Source organism: Molossus molossus, unplaced genomic scaffold (assembly GCF_014108415.1).
Source record: "Molossus molossus isolate mMolMol1 unplaced genomic scaffold, mMolMol1.p scaffold_m16_p_1, whole genome shotgun sequence".
Classification (NCBI taxonomy): Eukaryota; Metazoa; Chordata; class Mammalia; order Chiroptera; family Molossidae; genus Molossus; species Molossus molossus.
Window position 1 is genome coordinate 164,375,798 of NW_023425344.1, and position 27,601 is coordinate 164,403,398.

General features: G+C 35.0%; 1 protein-coding gene and 1 pseudogene across 8 annotated transcripts in view; one reads left to right on the plus strand and one right to left on the minus strand.

The window, feature by feature from the left end:
- HECTD1 (HECT domain E3 ubiquitin protein ligase 1) overlaps nucleotides 1–27,601 on the minus strand; it is a 102,257-nt gene that overhangs the window by 34,087 nt on the left and 40,569 nt on the right. For 6 of the 8 annotated variants that reach the window (XM_036239687.1, XM_036239660.1, XM_036239652.1 and 3 more), the window contains 12 exons: nucleotides 23,214–23,352; nucleotides 22,860–23,030; nucleotides 15,805–16,027; nucleotides 14,784–15,047; nucleotides 14,620–14,696; nucleotides 9,914–10,048; nucleotides 8,891–9,037; nucleotides 7,444–7,538; nucleotides 5,929–6,034; nucleotides 4,197–4,331; nucleotides 1,777–1,916; nucleotides 1,175–1,498 (listed from right to left, as the gene is read on the minus strand). In XM_036239687.1, coding sequence (XP_036095580.1) covers nucleotides 1,175–1,498; nucleotides 1,777–1,916; nucleotides 4,197–4,331; nucleotides 5,929–6,034; nucleotides 7,444–7,538; nucleotides 8,891–9,037; nucleotides 9,914–10,048; nucleotides 14,620–14,696; nucleotides 14,784–15,047; nucleotides 15,805–16,027; nucleotides 22,860–23,030; nucleotides 23,214–23,352 — 1,956 coding nt within the window. The remainder of the gene's footprint in view (nucleotides 1–1,174; nucleotides 1,499–1,776; nucleotides 1,917–4,196; nucleotides 4,332–5,928; nucleotides 6,035–7,443; nucleotides 7,539–8,890; nucleotides 9,038–9,913; nucleotides 10,049–14,619; nucleotides 14,697–14,783; nucleotides 15,048–15,804; nucleotides 16,028–22,859; nucleotides 23,031–23,213; nucleotides 23,353–27,601) is intronic. The other 2 variants (XM_036239677.1, XM_036239698.1) reach the window with 2 other exon arrangements.
- On the plus strand, nucleotides 2,620–3,769 carry LOC118615151 (annotated as a pseudogene).

The window sequence follows — 27,601 nt, forward strand, 5'->3', positions numbered from 1 at the left end:
GAAAGTAATTTAACTCTACACTCTATCTACCTGTAAAATGTACCACAATATACAACTAAAACTTACTAGAACTAAAATTTTAGAAATATAGTATGTTCTTTTTGTAAAAAATTTATTTATTCCCTGGCCATTTTTGCCCAGTGGCTAATGTCAGCCCACACACCAAAGGGTCACAGGTTTGATTCCTGGACAAGGGCATGTACCTGGGGTACAGGTTCGATTTCGGCCCCTGTCACGTTGCCTGTGGGAGGCAACCAACCAACGTATCTCTCTCACTCTCACAATCAATGTTTCTTTCTTCTCTTCCCCCTCCACTATCTTTGAAAAATCAATGGAAAAATATCCTTGGGTGAGGATTAACAAATCAAATCAAAACAAAACAAAACAAAAAAATTACTGATTTTATTTATGCATTCATTGGTTAATTCTTCTATATGCTCTGACCAGGAATTGAACCTGCAACCTTGACATATCAGGATTATCTCTAACAAACTAAGCTATCTGGCCGGGGCCCTGATCCTCTTTTAAAAAAACAATAGCCCAGGGCTCTGTGGCTCAATTGGTTGCATGTTATCCCATGCAACAAAGGTTGCCAGTTCAATTCCTGGCCAGGGCACATGCCCGGGTTGTAGGCTCAATCTTTAGTAAGCGGTGTGGAAGAGGCAACTCATGGATGTTTCTCTACCTCTTCCTTCCTCTCTAAAATCAATAAAAACATATCTTGAAAAGATTTATATATGATCAATATAAAAGTTAGGAAAAGAGATACATAAAAACTTAAGTCAGCAAATAACCAGCAGTAAGCCATTGTTAATTTGTTGAACATTCACAAATATTATGTGAATGAAGATATGGAGAGTTTAGTAAAAAACTAATTCCATTTTTTTTTTGTTTTTTGTCACTGTGCTATATATATGTAGATAGCTCTATGCATCAATTTCTCTTTAAATAAATATGCTTGGCTTCCTACTAATATTTAATTTAAAGCTTTTTACAAAGTTTTGGTAAAGTCAGCATTTCATGTCTTAATACCTAAACTGTATTATTAAGCGATGTTTTCAGAAAGAAAATCTTGCTTCAGTATCTCACAAAGAGACCTCTAAGGATAGACAATTATAAAAATAAACATGGCTCTTTATTGAGTTTTTCAATTCACAAAGACACCTCAACTAACCCTGGTTCATTGAGACTGCAGTCATCAACATGGGTATACAAAGAGGTCCAGTTCTGTCCATCTTTGGATACCTGGAAAACCCAATTTCTCAGTGCAGACCTTCCATAACCACGAGCATGACGAAGTGTATATGCTGATGGAATGACCCAGAGACCCAGATCTATGGCAAACCAGGCGTTCTTATCATCATTGCTATGACAATTTAAAGCTGAATTATCACGACTTAATATGTCTTCTAAACGGCCATAAGGTAGATTTCTTCCTTCTGATGATGTTACTACTACAAGTCCATAAGCAGCTGGATTTACCCATTCATATGCAGTTCTACACAAAAATAAGAAAATATTAGCAGTTAATACTATTAAAATAACTGCATTTGTTCATATTAGCATTTTTCCCCGCATAAAAATCATATATCAACTTTTTAAATTCTACAATTAACAATTTAAGATTGTATTTCTTCATAAAAATTAATTTACATAGTTTTAAATTTACCATATAAGAGAAAATTCCTTAAACTGCAAGATACTGAAATTTTATTCTACTACCCTGAATTCTTTTACAGGTGAATTTTTCACTCCACATTAAACAGCATGACTTACTTGGCATTTGTCCCAATCCAGTAAATAATTCCATTTTCATCAAAATCATGCTGGTGTCGAAATACAAAATTTTGGCCTTCTCTTAATTTTCGAACAAAAACAAATGAAGATCGGTCAAAATCATACCACTGCTTTGCTACCTAAATGAAATAAAATACAAAAAAATACTTTGATAATGCTACTGTAAAACACAGTGCCATTCTTTTCCTTCCCTTTACTGTGAGTTATTTTTTTCTATAACAAATACTAATTAAACAGCATTTAAAAAAACAGAAATTTCCTCAACCAAAGTAGCCCACTGTTAATATCATAAGTATTTTAGTCTATTATTTCAATAGCTCGAAAAAAAAAGTCTCAATTATACAATACGAAAACATTTTTCTCTTATCTGGTTTTATACATTTTAATAGCTACACAATAATATTCAAATTAATGGAAATTATCAATTTGATATGCACTTTATTGATTGGCATTAAGATTTTGTCCACTATCTTAGCATTGCAAATAGCTATAATAAACATGTTAATAAAGCAAATGTTCAGCTCTGGCCAGTTTGGCTCAGAGGTTAGAGTGTTGGCCTGTGGTTCAGAGAGACTCGGGTTCAGTTCCCGCTAAGGGCATGTAGTTCGACCCTCGGTTGCAGTTTGACCCTGGCCCTGGATGAGTTGTGCGGGTGGCAGCTACTCGATGTGTCCCTTTCACATCGATGTTTCTCTCCCCCCACCCCCCTTCTTCTGAACAAAAAATGGAAAAATGTCCTCAGGTGAGAATTAAAAAAAATTTTTTAAATTAAAGCAAACATTCATGAGATCCTTCGACCCTGCTAGAAAACAAAAGAAGGAGATGACGCTGCACTGCAGGGTCGTCGTCGTCCGCTCCGTGGGGCCCCAGGTATTTGAAAAATATTTATGCAGTTCAGTCAGAACAGTTAGTTCCTTGGCAGATAAAAAAAAAAGGAATTTTTACAGAATGAACCAGACCGTCAAGATTTTGTATCTGGTGATGGAATGTATCTTGCAGATAAGAGCACCTGAGATGACTACAAAGGAAACTTAAAACGCCATAAAGGAAAAAGGTTAAGACTACCTCCATGGCTAAAGACAGAGACTCCCATAGGGAAAAATTACAATAAACTGAAAAATACTTTGCGGAATTTAAATCTCCATACAGTGTGTGAGGAAGCTCGATGTCCCAATATTGGAGAGTGTTGGGGAGGTGGAGAGTATGCCACTGCCACAGCCACAATTATGCTGATGGATGACACATGTACAAGAGGTTGCAGATTCTGTTGTGTTAAAACTGAAAGAAAGCCATCGCCACTGGGTGCCAATGAGCCCTACAATACTGCAAAAGCAATTGTAGAGTGGGGTCTGGATTATGTTATCCTTACATCTGTCGATCAAGATGATATGCCTGATGGAGGAGCTGAACACTTTGCAAAGACTGTATCATACTTAAAGGAAAGGAATCCAAAAATTCTTGTGGAATGTATCACCCCTGATTTCTGAGGAGATCTTAAACCAATAGAAACAGTCAATCAGGATTAGATGTATATGCGCATAACACAGAAACAGTTCCAGAATTACAGAGGAAAGTTCATATGCGCATAACACAGAAACAGTTCCAGAATTACAGAGGAAAGTTCGTGATCCCAGGGCCAATTTTGGCCAGTCTCTACATGTACTGAAGCACACCAAGGAGGTTCGGCCTGATGTTATTTCTAAAACATCTATAATGTTGGGTCTAGGCGAGAATGACGAGCACTTCGTGAGGCAGATGTGGAATGTTTTTGACTTTAGGACAGTATATGTAGCCAACAAAGCGCCACCTCAAGGTTGCAGAATACTCCTGAAAAGTTCAAATATTGGGAAAAAGTAGGAAATGAACTTTGATTTCATTATACTGCAAGTGGTCCTCTGGTGTGTTCTTCATATAAAGCAGGTAAATTTTTACTGTAAAATTTTTGGCTAAAAGAAAAACAAAAGCCCTCTAACACTTAAGACATTAAAAAACACAAGAATTGTTAAAATTTGGGATTCCATTTGTTAACTTCACTGGATGAACCCCAATTTTTTGTTTTAAGAAAAATGTCAATAAACTGTGCATATTTAATTATAGTAATTTACTTGTCTTTTAGCCTATCTTTTTGTCTCAAACAATTGCTTGCTATAATGAAATCATACAAATCTTTGTAAGAGTTTACCGTTACAGTGTAATTAAAAAATACATTAAAAACTTCTAGAAGAAAAAAAAACATTCATAGCATAAGGATTACTTTCTTAAAATAAAATCCCAAAAATGGAATTACTAGATAAAACTATATTACCATAACTCTGGATGCATACGTCCCAAATTACTTTTCCAAAGGGCTAAACCACAGCAGACAATGATCATTTCATTATGCCTTTGCAAGAGCTCACCATTTTTAAGAGGTACTGTTCTAAAGATTCAACTGTAGCTAAGGGTTCCATCTTCAACATCCTGCCAGTCCTATCTATCAATGCAGTTTCGCCAGGTGCACGCTCCAACCGAAACCTTAATCTTCTTGTAAGTATCTGCAGACAAATGATCAAAATGCTTCATAAAATACCTTGCATTTTTCTTAAAATTATAAAAATGAGACTGTTACATGAACACAGTAATTCAAGTTTATAAAGTATAACCATAAATTAAAGATCAATATCTGTTTTCTATTAACTAACTTTTTTTTTAAAAAGGTCCACTGAGTAAGTATATCACTTTCAAGAAAGAAACAAAGCTAACTACTTCAAGTTTCTAAACAACTTCAAATATACGTGGTGTAAATGAAATTATTATAAAACACTTTAACAGAAGTATTATATCTCTAATCTATAACCTGTATTTTTCCAGTTATGAAAAGTAATAATTAGCTTATTCCTTTAAGACAAGAATATTTTAAATAATCTGTATCTAATAAACTTTCAAAAATACAAGATAGTTTCCAACCCAATAGGTTTTAGTAAGCAACAAGAGGGAGACTATCTAATTTGAGGACGCTTCATTTCTGTATAAATCGTAACTAATTCCTACAAGAACAAATATTTGTATGTGCATTTGGATAGCATTTTAGACTGCAAAATTACCAGAGGGCACATCCTAGCCTTCCTGTCTTTGTATCTTGCAGTCTCCTGAAATGAGAAGCACAGAAGAAAAGATGTTGGTGCTCCTGGGACTATATAAGCAGGGGAAGTTCCAGTGTTTGAGACTAGTCTCTACCTCACTCACTTATCAAAGATAAAGCCATAGAAAGCAGGGGCCACAAAATCCCCTTGCTCCTCTCTATTATTATGTCTGAAATAAAACTAACCAGACCTCAACGTCCTGTTTAATATACATATAATGTGAGGTGTGCTAATAATATCATCAAATATAGATTCTTGGTCACTTATTAAAGGCAATATTTAAAAGAAACTATGCCATGCAGTGGAATGCAGGATTGGTTGGCCAAAGGCAAGATTTAAGGCCAAAGGACCTACTGGGAAATACTAAAGTAACTCATAGAAGATATGATGAAGGTATTAACAGTGAGCATTTTTATTTAGTCTATTCATACCTGTATCACAGTTGCTAACAAAAGAATAATTAAAGAAATGAATGAGAATGTCAACCAAATAACATTTAGGAACAAACAGGCTTTTTATAAACACCTATGCTAATGACAGATGTCTGAAAGGATCAACAGGAACAGCTAAGGAAGGTCTGGCTCTAATCAATAAATATAGAAAGCAAAAAAAAAAAAAAATACAGTTAAAATATTTTCACATTTTCTTATATGTTGATACACAGACAAAGGGACTTAACTCATGATTCTAGAAGAAAAAGACCCTTTCTTCTGCTTTTCCAAAAATAAAGTGTCTTTTTCCGTTTATGACCTACCATATATGATTACTTACAAAAAATATTTTATTGAGAATCTAGAGTAATTTGATTAAATAAAATAAAACTGAAATGCCAATAGATTCAAAAGTCATGTAAAACAACAATCAAGTGGCATTAGGGATTAAGTCTTTAATAATTAAGCAGAATTGTTATTTAATACAACATGAAAAAAAGGCTTTTGGTTTGGTTTTCTTAATTAAAATGCTCCTAAATGCATTCAGCTATTATTATGACTGCATTTTTCATGGTTACCTGGAGGTTGTATGTAGATCCTGGTGTATCATACAAATGCAGAGGTAGACGTTCAATAGATTCTAGCACAGCTATTAACTTTCGAATTAATGCAACTGCTGGTCGACTATGAAGAAAAAAATAATTAAGAATTTTTATATAATTTCATGTAGAAGTTCATACAGAAACTGTATTAACCAACCAATAACCAAGAAAATATAGATCCTTATTTTCTTATGAGAGCAAAGAGAAGTTTAATTTTGTATTACACTACATACAAGTAAGCAAAGATACGCTCATAACTCAATTTCCTTGCCTTAAGAATAGAATATTGCATTTTTCTTGCAAAATTTTTATCTGGTGCATTCAAAGTAGATGTACAATTAACTTTTTAAAGTTTAAACAATTTTATTGTGTTTGATATATAAAATTCATAAAACAGGAAAATTTTGGAAATGGTAGTATTTGTTGGCAAGGCAACATTGGTGTAATGTTTCTGGAAAATAATTTGACAATTTGTATCAAGAAACTTTAAACATCCCCTGGCCAGTGTGGCTCTGTGGTTGAGCATCAAACCATGCACCAAGTCGCCAGTTCAATCCCTGGTAGGGGCACATGCCCAGGTTGTAGGCCCGATCCCCAGTGAGGAGCATGCAATGCAGGAGGTGGCCAATCGATGTTTTCTCTCATCAATGTTTCTATCTCTTTCTCCCTCTCCCTTCCTCTCTCTAATATCAATAGAGAAAAAAAATGTATTTTTTTAAAAAAGAAACTTTAAAAATCATCTAATATAAAGAGCATTTTAAAATGACATAAAAAATCATTTATAACCTTTAACTCAGTAATACCACTTAAAAAAATTTATGTCATAAAATGCTCCCATTGAGACATGTATTTAATATTAAAATAATCTGCAGAGCTAAAATTTTTAATATAGTAATGTTCAAATTATTATACATCCATAAAATGTAATATGCACTCATTTAAAATGGTATTTAAAATTAATAAGACTGAATTTCAGTTATTTGAAAAAGTCAATCACATTCAAAAGTAAATAAAATAGTAAAAGGTGTCATCATCCAAACAACCCAGCTTCAACTATTATCTACTAATAATCACGTCTCTCCTCCTCATATATTTTGAAGAAAATGCCAAAAACTTACCATTTTGTCTAGAAATATTTTGAGTACGTATTTATACAAAAGAATTCTTAAAAAACAAAAATCATCATTATTACATCTAAAGAAGAATGGACATTAGTATCAAATATTTCATCAGTGTTCAAATTTTCAGCTGTAACTTGAAGAATCTAAACTAAGTAGTCAGCTGCATTCAGAGCAGATATGTAATTTTGCTTTTAATCCATTAAATTAAAATGTTTAAAAATCTCTCCTCTTATTATGCATTTATAATATAAGCTTTTTTATTATGTAAAAAGTTCCTATTTTATGTGTTAACACTGTATTAGATTTTATTTTAAAGTAAGTATATTGTGAACACTGCAAATATCAAAGTTTTAAAAATGTGGGCATTTACCTTTCATCATCTTCATTTTCACTAAAGGCTGTTTTGAAAACCTTTATTCTTTCTACCAGTTGACTACAATCTTGTTTCACATCTAAATCCATGCTCTAAAGAAAACAAAAATGAGAAAGTACAAATAAATGTTTTAAGGCTATTACTAAAATTATCAAAAACACATGCTACAAAGATGAATATTAGTATTACAAAATAATCAACACAATCTATTTGAAAGCATTATTTTCTTCCCATTAAAATTATTTTTATTATATGACTAGTAGACCACAGCTAATAAATACATAGATTTTTTTTCTTCCTTCTTCAATGTTATAATGAAATAGCAATCACATTAAGTATCAGTTACATTAAGTCTCAAAATGTAGTATTTGCCCTGGCCACTTTGGCTCAGTTGGTTGAGCATCAATCATCCTGTGCACCAAAAGGATGCAGGTTCAAAACACGATCAGGGCACATAACCAGGTTGTAGGTTCGATCCCCGGATGGAATGCATGCGGGAGATAACTAATAGATCTTTCTCTCTCTCCCCCACTTCTTCCTCTTTCTCTCTCCCCCTATTCCTCTCTCTCTAAAATCAATAAAAACATTTTTATATTGTATGCAAGGTAATTTCAGATTATGTATGAGGAATATTTTGTATTTTAACAATACTATTTTAATTAATATTAAAAAATAACTGCTTTATAAAAACAATGACTTTATAGACATTACTAAGTGATATAATGTGATATAGCAATACAATTTTAATAAATGAAAATAGATGCAAATGATAAAATTAATAAAGAATATGCAAGACTGATTGATGTTCAAGTAAATCTTCAGAGTGTATCACCACATAAAATGACTAAGATCAAGTAATTTAAATGGCCAAAGAGCTAAAATAAAAAGAAAACTTTCACTTTTCATAGTTCTGTTAGAATTTGTTAAAGTATATATGATGACTCATTAAAATAAAGGAAAATTTTTTATCACAATAAAGAAATTAAAGGTAGAAAAAAATAGAAGAAAAATATAAGGTTATTAAACAAATACTTGTCAAATATCCACATAAACTTCCTAAACTATTACTGCTCATCAAAATTAATTTTGTGCAAATAATTTAGGTCTTTCAGAAGATTTACAGACTAATTCTATTTTTCATAAGGAAATCAGAGCATAATGTTAAATCTTAGGCTAAAGTAAGTGTTTTATTCAACAAAATCTTGAACAAATTATAATCAGGAACACAAAAACCTAAATATATAAACTCAATTATTTAACTCAATTGGCCCAAATCAATAATACAACTTAAAGGAAAGGCTGGGGAAATTATAAATATTAATATTTACTACTCAACTTTAAATATTTCTTGACAAAACAAAGTAAATATTACTCTGCCAAAAAGGGTAGTTACAAATGATTTTTAAAACTATATATTTTGTTCTGTACTACCTCATAAACTTACGTTGTTTAAAACGGTGAGAAGTGCTTGCACCAAGCCACTACTGCACATTTCATATGGTGAAATTGTGTTTTCATCCTTCAAAAGCACAATAAGATTCTCTAAAGCTGTCTTCATTAAATCTCTCCAAGTGTTCTCACCCTCAATACACTAAAAGAAAAAAAATTAATAAAGACAATAAAAAATAAACAGGTTTTTAATGTACTTATCAAAACATCAATTACCATGAAAATAAATTATATATTAATCAAGATTAAAAAGTTCAAATTATTCATAAATATTATCTCTTCCAGAGTCAGCAAGCTTTTTTGTTAAGGGCTGATAGCAAGGCCCTGGCCGGTTATCTCAGGTGATTAAAGAGTAGTCATGATATGCAGAGGTTGCAGGTTCGATCCCTGGTCAGGGCACATACAAGAAGCAACCAATGAATGCACAATTAAGTGGAAAAACAAATTGATGTTTCTCTCTCTCAAATCAGTAAGAAATAAAAATAGAGAATGTCTTTAATTTTTGAAAAAAAGGGTGGGAGCTAATAGCAAATACTTTAGCTTTTACAGGCTATGTGGTCTCTATCACACCTATTCAACTCTTCAGTTGTAGCTACCAAAACAGTCACAGACAGTAAAGGGGCGGGCAAAAGTAGGTTTCCAATTGTGAGTAAGCAAAACACAACTTATTCTTGGATTATATTTATCAATTATTGTATTATTTGTGTATTATAACTGTAAACCTACTTTTGCCCACCCTGCATGTAAATGAATAAGCATGGTGTGAGCAATTAAACTTATGGATACTGACACTACATTCTCATATAATTTTCATGTATCATGAAAAATTTTGTTTTAAACCATTTAAAAATATAAAACCATTCTTACCTCACAAAGCCATACAAACATTGGTGTAGAACAACTTTAGCTCATGGGTAACAGATTGCTGACCCCTAATCAATACCCATAATATAAAGGATAAAGGGGAAAAAACTAAACCAAGATCACTGAATGTCATAAAATCTTGAGGCTAACATACTTGTCTATTTGTATGAAGTTCCCAGGATGACTCTAACTGAGTTGCTATGTTTCTGAGTGTTACCACTACTCCACGAGGCATGCTTTCAACAGCTTTAAAGTGGTCGTCATACAAATCTCGAGCCATAGTTCGTACCTGTCAAAATAGCAAATGTGAATTTTCACTCCAATTAATAATTTTACCAAACCTTCCCATATTTATATGCAACTTTTATATTTAAGATGTTTGTGCCATTATCAACTTCCAAAAATGGTATGACTCCTGTTTCATGTATGTTAATATGGCATCAAGGCTATAAATACTGAAAACTACAAAGCATTATTACAAAGAGATAGAAAAAGACACAATGAAATGGAAAGATATTTCATGTTCATGAATTGGAAGAATCAACATAGTTAAAATGGCCATATTACCCAAAGCAATATACACATTTAACATGATCCCCATCAAAAGTCCAATATCACCCTGGCCAGTATTGCTCAGTGGTTAGAGTGTCGGCCTGTGGTCCAGAGAGACCTGGGTTCAGTTCCCGCTAAGGGCATGTACCTCGGTTGCAGTTGGTCCCCAGCCCTGGTTGGGTTGTGTGGGTGGCAGCCACTCGATGTGTCTCTCTTCCCATCAATGTTTCTCTCTCTCTCTCTCTGCCTCTCCCTCCTCTTGCTCCCTCTCTATCTGAAGATAAACAGAATATCCTCAGATGAGGATAAAAAAAAAAAAATAGAATTACAGTTGATTCTCATTATTTGAGAATTCCGTATTTGCGAATTCACTCATTTAAATGCATTTGTAATCCCAAAACAATACTTGTTTCACTTTCACTCATTTCTGGGTATGCACCGTGCAAGGAAAACTTTGCAGTTCCCTCACAAACATGTTCCTAGCTGAGGTCAAACAAGATGACACTCATGACCTTCTTGTTTTGGTTCTCATATCAAAAATGAGTGTCCTTTTTACAGAATATTCTGTGTCACATTTTTGTGATTTTTGTTGATTTCACTTTTTAAAATGGCTCCCAAACACAGTGCTGAATTGAAGCCCAGTGTTCCTAAGTCCAATGAGGCACATGTGCTTTATGGAGAAAACAAATGTGTTAAACAAGCTTCATTCAGCCATGACAGTGCTATTCACCACAACCTCAATGCTGGTAAATCAACAATATATATTAAATATAGTGTCTTTAAACAGAAACACATGTAAAACAAGGACATGTATGGATCAGATGACAACAATGTGACCAGATCTTCACAGAAACCTAACCCTTTTATTTCCCAAAAAGCAGTGATTCAGTATTCACAGCAACTTTACAGAATATAACTACTGTGAATAAAAACAACTGTATTTGCCCTGGCCAGTTTAGCTCAGTGGTCAGAGCATTGGCCTGCGGACCAGAGAGGCTCGGGTTGGGTTCCCGCTAAGGGCACGGACCTCAGTTTCAGTTCGTCTGTGGCTCCTGTTGGGGTCGTATGGGTGGCAACTAGTTGATGTGTCTCTCTCACATTGATGTTTCTCTCTCTCTCTTCCTCTCTCCCACTCTCCCTTCCGCTCAATCTGAAGATAAATGCAAAAACATCCTCAGGTGAGGATAAGAAAAAAAAATTTTTTAAATAAATGTTAAAAAGAAACCGACTGTATTTAGTTCAAATTTCCTTTTAGCATCTAATGGTTATCTTTAATTGAGATTATTTATTCCTCAAATGCCCTTAAGATATCCTGAATTAGAAATCTCTGGCCTCACACTATTTTTAAAAATTACAGAAGCAATCATGAAATAATATATACAGCCATGTGCCATTTAAAGGGAGGGATACACTCTAAGAAATGTGTTAAGCAAGTCTGTTGTGCTGACACCATTGAAAGTACTTACACAAACCTAGGTGGTATAGCCTATTGTTCCTAGGCTACTAACCTGTACAGTGTGTTACTGTACAAAACAACACAAGTTAAATCAAGCACAAGAGAAAATGATCAATCAAGAGATGCAGTAAACATGAGATATATGAAGCTGCATATATCCATGGCATAACATGGAACACTGTTTTAAAGCAAACTCTTTTTCATAAGTAGAAAGAGCACACTCTAAAATAATGATAAAAAGTATAGTATAATAAATACACAAACCAATAACATAGTCATTTATTAACATTATCAAGTATTATATACTATACTTAATTATATGTTATATATTATACAACTGCCAGTGCAGGTCTATTTACACTAGCATCACTACAAACACATAAGTAAAGCATTGTGCTACAACATTACAATGGCTACTTCTCAAAACAATAGGAATTTTTCAGCTCCACTATAATCTTAATGAGACATTGGATATGTGGTCTATTATTAACCAAATGAGTACACACACGCAAGCTATCACACTAAGTTCCTTCCAAGGTCAAGCATCTGAAAATATCTTTGTAATGGCTCAGTATATTAACAACTGGAAATTAAGACATGAATACCTTCATATATATTTTTTTAAACCTGCTCCAAATAAAATCCATTACAAACATTTCAATGGCCAAAGACATTAAAACACAAGTACCCTGCCAATCTCAACAGACAAAGAACATTCTTCACATAGTGTATAAAAAACTACTTTATATCATTATAATTTTTTAAAAATCTGTCATCAGAAAATAGTGACTCTAACTATGAGATTATTTTATCTTTTAAAAATAAAAAAAATGTAAGAACAATTGATATAATAAAGAAGAAAACGTACTGACCATTTTTTTTTAAAACAATGCAAAATTAATAGATTGAAATTAAAAAGAAGTATTGTGATTTTGAAGGTGGAGTTAATAACACATTTGCTTCTGTATCTGTTTGAAACTGGAATTTCATCTAAGATGCTATTAAACTAAGTATCAAAATAATCTGAATCTAAAACCAGGCATTCAAGTTGCTTTATTTATCACAAACTATAAAATCAGGGTTGTAAAATATAATGATGCATTCTTTTCACTATACCACTAAAAATATTACTATCATTAATAATAAATCATGACTTTAAAATTGTGACAATAAGTCAGATTATTTTTAAGTAATTTAAATTTTATTCTTTGTCTAAATTTCTATTTTCGTTGCTTTAATGTTGCTATTTAGTGAACAACATGATTTTGAACTTTATGGGTCCACTTACACATGAAATTTTTTTCAATCAATATACAGTTTGCCCTCTTTATCCCCGGGTTTCTTATCTGCAGATCCAACCAACTACAGATCGAAAACATTATTTTCAATCTATGGTTGGGAATCCACCGATACCAAAGACTAACTGTATGCATTGTTCAACTCTGTATTATATATATATATATAAGTGACTTGAGGATCCTGGGTCCTGAAACCAATCCCCCACTACCAAGGGACCACTGAGTTTTTTGGTTTTTAAATTTTTATTCTTGTATTATTACTTATTAATTATTGCATTATTTTCCATATGAACTGTTTTATATATATATATTTGTATATATCCTTACAATTATCATTATAATCCAACCCTAAGAAGATCTTATTTTTCACCCAGTCTGTGGCTAGTTATATTATAAAGTAATTCTTCCTGTCTTTTCAAAGGTACGGTAGCAGTCTACACTAACTACTTTTAGCTATAAATGTTTTATGTCAAAAGTTACCTCTCTTCCACATTAGGCCCTCCCACAGTCAAAACATCTTTGTCATAAAGGGGATATTAATAACAGCAAAGAGGCCTTAACTCATGTGACATGTGCAAGTGCAATCTAACACTAATGGTGAAAATTATATTTTAGAATAACTCCAGTTTTTCAGTTTGAACTTCGGAATTAAAATGAAAGAAAAGAAAATGACTTTATTGTATGTGTCAGACTTTGAGATATAAAGTATATACCAGATATTGCAAAGAAATATGCTTCATCTCATCAGTCAATGCCCATTAAAAAGTCAGTAACAGCCCTGGCCGGTTTGACTCAGCTCTTGGAGCGTCGGCCTGCGGACCAGAGATGCCCAGGTTGGGTTCCCACCAGGGGCATGTACCAAAAAAAAAGTCAATAACAAATACAGATTTCATCCATGAAACTAATATTTTCTCAGATTTTATAAAGACTTTTCAACTTTGATGTTTTCAAAAACATTGATGAGCCCAGCCGGTGTGGCTCATGGGTTAAGCATGCACCAAAAACACTGATGACACTGAGTGAGGAGGGTCCCTGACCTGCCTCCTGCGGGCCGCCAAGAGGAAGTGGCCACATAGCAGGTATTTGTGAAAGGGTGCTGATGAAAAGTTTAACCACTTGGGCACTATGGCCTCTGCAAGGATATTCCTTAGGCTCTTCAAATCTTAAAAAAAACTGACATCAATATGTATCTTTCTCACTGACATTTTATCACTTGAAAGATGTCATAAAATTTTCAAATGGATGTGTAGGAAGGTGAGGTGAGATCTAGTCCACTTTTGAGGGATTCAAAAGTTATAAAAAAATTTTCAACTATGCAAGGGGTCAGCGTCCAATCCCCATGTTGTTCAACAGTCTACTGTAGAAAAATTATAAGTGAATGTATATATATTGTGGAAAATAAAATAAGCACAGAAAAAAAGAAAACTAAAACTGTTGAATTAAAGTAGCACTGTTATATTGCTCAATATTTTAAAATGCTTTGACTTACCACTAAAACCTTACCATGTCAGTATAAGAGAGTTAAAAAAAACACAGTAATTCCCACAAACATACCTTTTGCTTTGTTTTTTCTAACTTAGATTTCAATTTTCTGCCTCTTTTCCCAGTCCAGCCAGTCACAAATTCTGAACCTTAAAAATAAAAAAAGGACATTTTTTATTGCAATTTAACATACTCGTCTGTTCTTATCTGCTAAACTTACATAGCTACATACTTACCTAGAGAAGTTTCTGCAGTAAATGAATGTTTGGTTCCTCTATTAGATTCAAATACAAAACCAGGTAAATCTTCTTTTAATATTGTTGCTTGCTGACCATCTGAGTTATGAATAGCAATTTCCCCTTCTTTCAAACATGTCAGTGACCAATTCCCTACAGTGAGTTTAGTGGGTCCTGGTGTTGAGAGTATAGGCTGACTTGAAGTAGATGGCTTCACTTGGCCTCGGGCTCTTTGTAACTTCTCTAAGAATTCACTTCTGCTTTCTATAAAAACAGAATAATTGTTTTAAAACATTACTCCTTTCAAATACTCTTTTTTTAAATAAAAACTACCCATTGGAATAACACTCTTATTTAAATATACTTAATTAGCAGGGTCCGCTTATTTGGTATACCCTCACTAATTTGATAAATTTTGGTTCAGCAAAAAAAGCCATCCTACAACCACAATTTTTTTAAGTATAAGGCTTTTGGGAAAAGTTATAACTTGAGAGAGCATTACACAAGCACAATTCATCATTATAAGACAAAAGGCAGCTAGTTCTTCCTAAAAGACTGAAGAGATTTAAGGTAGATAAAGTACTATCCTTTCTTGTACAATAAAAAGGCATTTATGAAAGGCTTTCATGACATAATTTTTCTCTATTATACTAAAGAAACTGAATCGCCCAGCCGGTGTGGCTCAGTGGTTGAGCATTGACCGATGCACCATGAGGTCACTGGTTTGATTCCCAGTCAGGGCACTTGCCCAGATTGTGGGCCAAATCTCCAGGGGGGGCATGCAGGAGGCGGCCAATCAATGTCCTACCTCATTGATGTTTCTCTCTCTCTCTCTCTCTCTCCCTCTCCTTTCCTCTCTCTCTCTCAAATCAATAAAGAAGAAGAAAAAAAAGGAACTAACTATATTGTCATCAAGAATGTGCTATATTTCTATGACAATAGCAGCAAAAATATGAGAAGAAAATCAATCTATCAAAATCACAGAAACTAGTAAAACATTATAATAGAAACAGAATATTACCTGAACTATCTGATCCACCTTCAGGACTACCACTTGAATACATGGTGGCAAGTTTTCCATCCAAGATAAATCTGAACCATCCATTACTGCCATTAGATAATTCCAAGGCTGCTGCATCACTCCATATATATAAGCAGTCCCTTCCCCTAATGATTGACCAGTCTCTCCAATGATATGGTTTACCTTGCTGCAATTCTTTAGCATCTTCCTGTGGTTCATCTTCCTGAATGTGTAAAAGTTTCAAAGAAATGTGAAAAATAATTTCTATTTCAAATATCCATAAGTATTTTTAAAACAAAAACATGAATCAAATTTTGCATTAAGATATTCTGAAGAGCCCTGGCTGGTTTGGCTCAGCAGTTAGAGAATCAGCATGCAGACCAGAGAGTCCCTGTTTCGATTCCTGCAAAGGGCATGTACCTCAGTTGCAGTTTGTCCCCGCCCTAGTTGGGGTACTGTGGGTGGCAACCAGCCAATGTGTCTCTCTCACATCAATGTCTCTCTCTCTCTCTCTCTCTCTCTCTCTCTCTCTCTCTCTCTCTCTCTTCCCCCCTCTCTCTTTCCCACTCTATCTGAAGATAAATGCAAAAATGTCCTCGAGTGAGGATAAAAAAAAAAAAAGGTCTCCAGAAGAGCCCTGGCTGGTATGACTCAGTCAGCTGGAGTGTCAAACCATGCACTGAAATGTCATGGGTTTGATTCATAGTGAGGGCACATACAGTACCCACATTTTGAGTTCTATCCCAGTTGGGGTGCTCATGGGAAGGCAGCAGATCAATGTTTCTCTCTCACATCAACATTTCTCTCTCTCTCTCCCTTCCCCTCTCTCTAAAATCATTAAAACATATCCTCAGGTGAGGATTAAGAAAACAAAACAAAAGGCCTGGCCAGTTTGGCTCAGCAGTTAGAGCGTTGTTCCGTGGACTGGAGAGTCCCAGGTTCGATTCCTGCTGAGGGCACGTACCTCGGTTGCAGCTTGTCCCCAGCCCCAGTTGGGGTTATGTGGGTGGCAACCAGTCGATGTGTCTCTCTCACGTCAATGTTTCTCTCTCTCTCTTCCCCCCTCTCTCCCTCTAGCTCTACCTGAGGATACATGCAAAAATGTCCTCGGGTGAGAATTTTTTAAAAAAGGAAAACAATACAAAACATCCTGATAATATTCAGTTGCCTGTAGTTGACTGTGTATTCTGATTCAACTACCTATAACTAAATTTTACAAGTTAAAAAATGTTAAGAAATTTATATAAATAATCATCTGTTATATACAGTTACAGGTATAGTGGTAAAGAATTCAGATGGATTAGTTCTAACACACATCTCTGAGCCTAATTGATTCTTGGTAAAAAATGTTTAGACTAGGTCAATGATATCCAAATTTAGCAGAATCACCAAAAAGCTCATAGGAATAAATTGTAGGGCCCACCCTTAACCAAGTAAATCAAATATACGATGTTATTTTTATGATCATAAAAATCTTTTAATTAGCCCTAGCTGGTTTGACTCAGCAGTTAGAGCGTCAGCCCGCAAACCAATGAATTGCAGGTTCGATTCCAGTCAAGGGCACATAGCTTGGTGGTGGTTCGTCCCCAGCCCTGGTTGGGTCCTACGGGAGTCAACCAATCGATGTTTCTCTCTGTTTCTCTCTCTCCCTCCCACTCTATCTGATGATAAACAGAAAAGTATCCTCAGGTGAGGAATTAAAAAAAAATCTTTTAAAAATAAAACAAAACTTGTAAATATTGTTTGCCTAGCCTGGTATCCTAAAAAAATTTTATTTTGTTGACATTAAAATAATGGGAATATTTACCATAAATATATATGAATTTGACATGTCTACATTTGACATGTATACATGCATGTATGGGTAAAATAGTTTTAAATTTTATAAAGATTTAAACTTTTTTTTATTTTTTTTTTACTTTTTTTTTTTTTTATCCTCACCCGAGGACATTTTTTGATATTTTGTTCAGATAGAGCGGGAAGGAGAGAGAGAGAAAAACATCGACGTGAAAGGGACACATCGAGTAGCTGCCACCCGCACAACCCAACCAGGGCCGGGGACAAACTGCAACTGAGGTACATGCCCTTAGCGGGAACCAAACCCGGGTCTCTGGGGACCGCAGGCCAATGCTCTAACCGCTGAGCCAAACTGGCCAGGGCAAGATTTAAACTTTTTTTAAAAATCCTCACCCAAGGATATTTTTCTATTTATCATCAAATAGAGTGGGAGGGAGAGAGGGTCGGGGTGAGGGGAATGGGAGAGAGAGAGAGAGAGAAACATCGACATGATAGCGCCAATTCAATTGGTTGCCTCCTGTACGACCCAACCAGGGCCAGGGGAAAACCTCAACCGAGGTACATGCCCCTCGACCAGAATCAAACCTGCAGCTCTTTGGTCCACGGGCCAATACTCTAACCACTGAGCCAAACTAGTCAGGGCAAAGACTTAAACCTTTAAAAAATAAATATTTTGCCCTGAAGTAGCTCATAACTAAAATAAGATTGTGAAATATGGATAATTTCTCTAAACATAAGTACTTATGCCGCAGGCCATCCCAGATTAACAAGGACCAAGACTTGCCCACCCATTTTGTAATTGATAAAAACTAGACAAAATACATGAAAGTGTTTTCAAACACGAAACAATACAGGATTGTCATTCTCCAGAAAATGAAACAAACAAGGTAAGCCCAGACACAATTTTCTGGCTAAGGTCTTAAGAAGAGGGAACATAAGGTTCAGCAGTATCAATTGAGGAAAGGGAGATCTGTGTTTGAAGGGTTAAGGCAAATGGAATATATGAACACTAAGTTTAAGATGAGGGAGTCAAGCAAAAAAGACCTATAGAAACCTGCAAAGTGGTCATCATAAGTATCTACTGAGTAATAGACCACTCATGTATAGTACTGAGAAAAATACTATTGAAAAGTGTAAGCTGGTGCAGCCTGTGTGGCTCAGTGGAATGAACATCCTCCCATGGACTGAGAAGTCCCAGTTCCAGACCGGGTTCCATTCCAGGTCAGGGCACATGCCTGGGTTTTAGGCTCAATCCCCAGTGAAGGGCATGCAGGAGGCAACCGATCAATAGTTCTCTATCACATCAATGTTTCTACTCTCTCTCACTTCAGATCTCTCTAAAAAAAAATCAATAAAAGCACATTTTAAAAAAAAGTATAACTTGACGCCCTGGCCAGTTTGGCTCAGCGGTTAGAGCGTCAGCCTGCGGTCCGGAGAGCCCCGGGTTCAGTTCCCGCTAAGGGCACGTATTTCGGTTGCAGTTTGTCCCCGGCCCTGGTTGGTCGTGCGGGTGGCAGCCACTCGATGTGTCCCTTCACATCAATGTTTCTCTCTCTCTCTCCCTTCCTCTCTCTTCCTCCCACTCTGTCTGTACAAAAAAATGGAAAAATATCCTCGGGTGAGGATAAAAAAATAAATAAATAAAAAAATAAAAAAAGTATAACTTGAAAAACTGCCAGAGATCATACAAGGTTAGTCATTTATTTGCATTCCAAATAGCTGTAGTTGAAAATCCTTCTAATAACTGAAAAGTTTCAAAATTTGACAAAAACCATAATCCCACAGATCAAAGACGATTAAATAACCCTGAACAGAAATGGACACCCATATCTACACATGCACACATCCACACCAAATACAACAAAAGCACATCAAACCCAAACTGCTAAAATAGCGGTGATAAAATCTTTGTAAAAGCCAGAGTATAAAAAGGTACGCTATATACAAAGGAACTAAGATGAAAATTATAGCAAACTTCTCAGTAGGAACCATGCACATCAGGTGACAATGGAACATCTACTAATGTTCTGAAAAATGATAACCCAAGAGTCCCTTTGGCACTGAAAACACACATCAAAATGAAGGCCAAATTAAAATATTTTCAGGCAAAAATATCTGAGAGAACTTTCTGATACACCTTTCCCTTTTCTAAACAACATATTTTGAAGAGCAAAAGTTTAATTCTGATAAAGTATAATTTATTGATTTTTTTGTTTTTTATAGAGTAACATTTTTAAAGAATTTTTTTTTATTGATTTTTAGAGAGAGGGATGAAAGGGAGAGAGAGAGAAACATTGATGCGAAAGAGAAACATCAACTGGCTACGTCTTGCACACCCCTACCAGGATCAAGCCCACAACCCAGGCATGAGCCCAGAGATTCAAACTGGCAATCTGGTAGTGCATGTGACAACATCCAACCAAGCCACACAGGCCAGGACTCTAGTATAACCTTTTAACGACTTAAGAAATCTTTGTCAAGCTCAAAGCCACTAAGATTTTCTTCCTTTTCCTCTAGAACCTTCACAATCTTAGCCCATCAAATTCAGTCTATGATTTACATATTCTTTTAATTTTTGTAGATGGTGTATAAATCAACAGTCAAGATTTTTTTTTTTTTTTTTTTTTTTTTGCATATGCTATCCACTTGTTAAATCTTTCATTTTTATTGAATGTATTGGGGTGAGCCCTCACCAGTTTGGCTCAGCGGTTAGAGCATCAGCCCACGGACCAGAGAATACCAGGTTCAGTTTCCGCTAAGGGCACGTTCCTCGGTTGCAGTTCGTCCTCGGCCCCAGTTGGGGTCGTATGAGTAGCAACCAGACGATGTGTCTCTCTCATGTCAATATTTCTCTCTCTTCCTCCCTCTCTCCCTCCCGCTCTATCTGAAGATAAATGCAAAAATGCCCTTGGGTGAGGATAAAAAAAAAAAATGAATGTATTGGGGTAATACTGATTAATAAAATTATATAGGTTTCAAGTGTCCAATTCTATAATACATCACCTGTATACTGCATTGTGTGTTCACCATCCAAAGTCAAGTCTCCTTCCATCACCATTTATCTCCCCTTTCCCTACTCCCCATTCCCTCTGCTGATCACCATATTATTATCTGCATCTATGAGTTTTTAGTTGTTTGGGGTTCTTTTTGCTTAATCCCTTCACCTACTTCACACAGCCCCAATTCAAGCATTATTTTTTGAGAAGATTATCCTTTTCTGATTGAACTGCCTTAGCACTTCGGCTGAAAATCAACTCACCACATATAATATGTGGGTCATTAATCATCTTACATCACTACCACACTTTCAACAGATTTATAATAAGACCTGAAATCTGCTGATGTATGTCTTTCAACTTTGTTATTTTTCAAGGTAGCTTTGGCTAATCTAAGTCCCTTTCATTTCCAAGTTAGGTGTTAGAATCTGCTTGTTAATTTCTACAAAAAGACTGCTAATATGTGTAACCTTTTTCTTAAATGCAAGAATTTCAGGGGGAATGAACCTAGACATCACCTTGTTTGCTTATTGTTAAATTTAGCAATCTCTCTCCTTCACGATTCTACAATTACAATCCATAACCTAACATCCTCTCAAAAATATCCTACTCTATCTGTAATACATAGTAAGCATTCACTAAATGTTAGGACTGAATCATTGTTGGCAATCAGTGGAGACAGATAACGTATATTTTAAATTTGTAATCTAAGGCAAGAATTATCAATGAATACTGAAACTAGTCATTAAAGATTTAATGAGGAACAGCATATTTACAGTTTCAAATTACTTCCCCACAAATTACTTATTAATTACCAAAGGAAAAAGAGTGACTTCATAATAGAGAAACCTGGCACAAGCCAACATAAACCAAGTAATCTAAATTAACATCAGCAAGAGAGCAACAAGACATCATAGGCCTCTGAGAAAGCATATTATGTGCTGAGAAGGAACATTTAACAAAAGCCTGATAAAAATGCATAACCTGAATCTAAAGAAACATGGCACATATGCAAAGTGGGGGCCACTGTGTAAAGTAAGTGGTCTGTCCTCTTCAAAAATGCCAAGGCAATGAAAGAAAAAGGAAAGCTGAGAAACTTGTAGGTCCTCAGGAACATGATAACTAAATATAATTATGTTTTCCTGGATTGGATTCTAGACCAAAAAATGCTATTAAGGACAACCGCAAATATAAATAGTATCTCTCTGAATTAGATACTTTTATATAAATATTAAATTTCCTGACTTTGATAACTATATATTAGCATTGTATAAGAGAATGTCCTTTTTTTATTGTTTTGATGAAGCTTTTAGGTGTACTATGTATCCAGCTTCTGTCAATTATTTTTTACTTTTTTTTTGTTAATCTTCACCCGAGGATACTTTTTCCATGGATTTTTAGAGAGAGTGGAAGGGAGGGAAGAAGGAGGGAAGAGGGGGAGAGAGAGAGAAACACTGATTTGAAAGAGACACATTGATTGGTTGCCTCACATGCATAGTGACCTGAGGCAGGGATTGAACCTGCAAACCAGGTGCATGCCCTTGACTGGAAATTGAACCTGAGACCCTTTGGTGCACAGGTCAACACTTTAACCCTTGAGGCACACCGACCAGACATATCAAATATTTTTTAGATGTAAGTGTACAAACACACACACACACACACACCCCCTATGCTAATGATAAAGCAAATGGACAAAATGTCAATAATCAGTGAATTAGGATAGAGGATATTCTGATATTCTTTATTTCCAACTTTTCTCTAAGTTCTAAATATTATCAATAATATATTTTTTAATTGACCAAAAAAAATTTTTTTTTATCCTCACCCGAGGACATTTTTCCATATTTTGTTTAGAGAGAGTGGGAGGGAGGGGAAGAGAGAGAGAGAAACATCAACATGAAAGGGACACATCGAGTGGTTGCCACCCACACAACCCAACCAGGGCCGGGGACAAACTGCAACTGAGGTACATGCCCTTAGCAGGAACCAAACCCGTGTCTCTCTGGACCGCAGACAAATGCTCTAACCGCTGAGCCAAACCGGCCAGAGAAAACTGACCAAAAGTTTAAAAATACAGTACTAACTCATATTGCCATTATTTTTTTCAAGACCCACTGTAAAAAAATAATAATAACACTTTTAAATTGACCATATTTTTAAAAATATAGTACTACTTCATATTGCCCTTAATTTGTCAAACCCACTAGATTCCCTCAAAGAAACCTTATTCCCGATAACACTGAAATTAAGACCACTCACTTTTTCTGGTTTTGATTCCTCTTCATTCTCATCATCTGAGGAAGGACCTGCCAAAGTTGACACTTTGCTAATTACACCAAGTCTGGCTAGCTGATCCAAAAAAATATCACCACCTTTATCTACTAAATCCCTTATGATCTGCAAAGCCAACAAGTGGCCATCATCATCATCCTGGGGGGGAAAAAAGGAAATTAAGAAAAAAATTATATTTTAAGTCCAGTTGCCTGGATTAAACAAATACAGTAACTTGCACACACAAAATTATTTATTAAAATTAGCACAAAAGTTAAATTATTTTACTGACCATTATCTAAAGGGAATTTACAGGAGTTTCAAAAAGATGGAAAAACTGACCTCTTGATCAAGTACAGTTGCAGTGATTTCCACAAGTATTGTAGGCAAATTGTGACCAACATCAGAATCGCAAACTTCTTTTAACAATGCTTCAGAGCAAAAATGAATCATTTTTCTAATCAGAGCAAGACTTGCTTTCCTTGAAAAGTAAAAGAATTTTAGGAAGTCATAAGAGGCTAAAATAAAACAAAATGCAACTATATATTAATGAAAACTAAAATATCCAATGTTATGTTTTATAAGCTCTGCTAAAAGGTACTCTTAATAAAATACAAAAAAATTAACCCTGGCCAGTGTACAGCTCAGTTGGTTGGGCATCGTCCCGTATGCTAAAAGGTTGCCGGTTTGATTCCTGGTCAGGGCACATGCCCAGATTTCCTTCTCAATCCCGGATAGAGGGTATGCAGGAGGCAGCTGATCAATGTTTCTCTCTCACATCAATGTTTCGCTCGCTCGCTCTCAAAAAAAAATATCAATAAAAATCTAAGCCCTGGCTGGTGTTCTCAGTGGTTAGAGCAACAGCCCTCACACTGAAGGGTCTCGGCTTTGATTCCCGGTCAAGGGCTCATACCTGGTTGCAGGTTCCACCTTTGTATCCAGTCAGGGTGTGTGCAAGAGGCAACCAATCGATGTGATTCTCTTACATTGATATTTTCTTTCTCTGTCTGTCTCTCTCTTTCTCTCCTCCCCCTCACTCCTCCTTTCCACTGTCTCATAAAAATAAATTTAAAAAAAGGTAAAAGTATCCTCAGGTGACGATAAACAAAAAACAAAAAATAAAATAATCAACACAAAAAAATTTTTCAAAATAATTCAATTAAAAAAACTAAGATAATACTAGAACTAGTTTATGCTCATTTTTAGGTACTTTCATTTATTTCCTAATATTAATGTATTGAGTTCATCAAAACTGAAATTTTTATATATTTCTTAAATGTGCTACACTCTATTTTATATTTAACCAGAATGACTATTAACATGCCATAATAATTTCAGAAAATCAAGTAAAGAGTAATGGAATTATTAAGAAAATAAATAGAATAAACTGTAACTAAGCTATAATTAATTTCCTATAACCCAAAATACAAAAGCTCTGACAATAACACCTAGTATTTTACATGAAAACTAAATTTTAAATTAAACATTTCTGTCTTTTGTCAAATTTAAAATCCAAGTTCATTTTAACTACATTCTCATAAGAGGTTCTAATAATGCTATACCCCCAAGTATCCCCACTGTTAACAAGTTGGTATGTTTCCTTCTACTTATCCACTGTTTTACTTAGTAAGTTACATAAACTAACTTCAAATTTATAACAAGCAACCTGTTTTTAAAAAGTAAACACGTATCCACACACATTTAAATTATAAATTAAAAGGAGATTGGTCTATTACAAACAAGCCAATATTTCACTTATTACATATTTTATAATATGCTAGGTCCCAAAACGTGGGTATCATTACTCTTGAGATGACTTCCACAGGAAATATGTAGAAGCAAATATTGTTTTTGATGTCCAAGAAAGGCAGGTGGTCTCTAGTTTACGTATAACTCTATCTAGGGAGAGGTCATAAAGGGTACAATAAGTCCTCACTTAACAACATGAATAGGTTCTTTGACCTTTAAGCAAAATGATGTATAATAGGCTAATTGATATGAACAAGAGTTAAGTTCCTACACTATCTCATCAACATTATAACCAATGTTGAGCATTATTCAAGGAAATGCCGCAAGATAATAAGGTCTGAGGATCTAGTGTAAAACATGCTGACTACAGTTAATAGCATTGTATTATATATTTGAAATCTGCTAGGAGAGAACTTACATGTTCCCACCCTCCCCTAAAAAAGATCAATATGTGAGGTAATGCAGAAATTAACTACATGAGGGAATCCTTTCCCAATGTATACGTATATATATCAAATCATCAAGATGTACACTTTAAATATCTGACAATTTTATGTCAATTATATCTCGATACATAAAATAATTGTCTTATTTTATTATTTTTTTTAATCCTCACCTGAGGATATTTTTGCATTTATCTTCAGATGAGTGTGAGGGAGGGAAAGAGGGGTAGAGAGAGAAACATCGACATGAGAGGAACACATCAACTGGCTGCCTCCTCCATGACCCTGACTAGAGCTGGGCCCTTGACGGAAGTGAACAGGCGACTCTGCAGGCTGATGCTCTAACCACTGAGGCAAACCAGCCAGGGCACACAAAATAATTTTAAAATGACAGGACTAATTCACAAACAAACTTTGAAAAACATTCTTCCTATCAAGTTATGATAAACATTTAAGATAATTTTTTTGTTTTCCTAAGTTTTTTTTTAATCCATTTAGAATTGGTTCAGATATATAATGTAAAGGACTAAACTGATTTTTTTAAAACTTAAACCACAAAGCAGATATCCCAGCATCATTTACTAAATAATACTCCCTCTCTCAAAAGATCTATGACACTTCCATTATAATACATCAGTTCCTATCTATAATTAATTGGCTCTATTTGAGGATATAGTCTATTCCACTGATTTTATAAACTCTTGAGCCAGTTAGCATAAAGATTTAATTACTGAAAGTTTATACTAGCTATTCAGATTTTTATTCAATAATATCATCTGTTTATTCCTCCAGACGAACTTTAGGATCTGTCAAGTTCTAAACCAAATTCTGTATTTACTTTAAAACTGCATAATCTAAATAATCAATTTTTCAAAGAATTTATATTTAGATTTAAATATTCTCATCCATGCCCTGGCCAGTTTGGCTAAGTGGTTAGAGAGCTGGCCCACGGAACAGAGAGTTCTGGGATCAGTTCCCGCTAACGGCCCGTACCTTGGTTGCACTTGGTCCCTGGCCCCGGTTGAGTTTGTGTGGGTGGCAGCCACTCTCTCTCTCGCATCGATGTTTCTCTCTCTCTTCCCACCTGTCTCCCTCCCGTTCCATCTGAAGATAAATGCAAAAATGTCCTCAGGTAAGGATAAAAAATAAAAAAAACTTAAATATTTCATCTAAGAACAATTTCACATTTAATTCAAGAGTCAAATTTTCTCTCAAACTGTGATTGTTTAAAAAAAATTAAATGGTTCCTCGCATTTCCATTGCTAAAAAGTGAACTCAATCTTTGTCTTGTTTTGACACTAACTCCAAAGATGTTTATTTACCAGACCTCTTCAAAATTCAATGTAGCCTTTTTTCAGAAACAAAGTAAGAAGTCCTCAGTCTATCTTAACAAAAGATACATAAATCAAATCATTATTTTGTACATTTTAATACAAAGTTACGCATCAATTATATCCCCATAAAACTGGAAGGGAGGGGGATGTCTTACAGAGAATAATCAGCTTTTTACAAACTACCCTACAATTAAAAGTGCTATCCTCTATTTGGAAACCTTCACTGATTTCTTATCTGCCTTTTGTTTCCTGAACAGACACTGAGCATAGGCCAGTAATAATACATAATAAGAAAAGGGAGAGGGAGAGGGAGGTGGGGGGGAGAGAGAGAGAGAGAGAGAGAGACAGAATGAATCTCCTCCTTTAACAGTCTGATCAGATTATATGCTACTCTTCTCAACAAATTTCAAAATGAAATGGTAAAAAATTAAGTTGAACCTATTCTCCTTTGTTTTTATTTAATATTATTTTTTCTTAATCCTCACCCAAGGATATTTTTCCATTTATTTTCAGACAGACAGAAAGAGAAAAACATCAATGTGAGAGACACATTGAATGGTTGCCTCCCGCACAACCCCAACCAGGATCAGGAACCAAACCACAACTGAGGTATGTGCACTTGACCATCAAACCCAAGACTCTTTGGTTTTATACTGCAGTAAATGCTTAAATGGTGTTTTCATACTTATCTCCTCCAGTCCTTTGCTCTACTAGGCTGTCAAGGTGATTATAAATTACAAATCTGACTTTAACAAATCTCCTCACAAGTCCGTTAGTGATCCTTCTTTTACTGTAGTGTCAAGTCCATACTAATTATCATGGACCACAAAGGCCTTCATAGGTCAAAAAGACTCCTCTCTACCTTTTTAATATTATCCACTGAGCTACTTAAACATATCCTACACTACATTAATATTAAACTATTTGCAACTGCTAACAAAACACACTAATTCAATTATTCAATAAGTATCTATTGAGGACCTTCTAAACCCTATTTTAAATGTTTTCGTCTTTGTGGACATATAGCAGTACATATGGCCAGCTCTCATGGAACCTACTTTAGAGACAGACAATAAAACAAAAACAGTCCTGGCCGGTTTTGCTCAGCGGTTAGAGCGTGGGCCTGAGGTCTGAAGAGACCCGGGTTCAGTTCCCGCTAAGGGCACGTACCTCATTTGCAGTTTGTCCCTGGCCCTGATTGGGT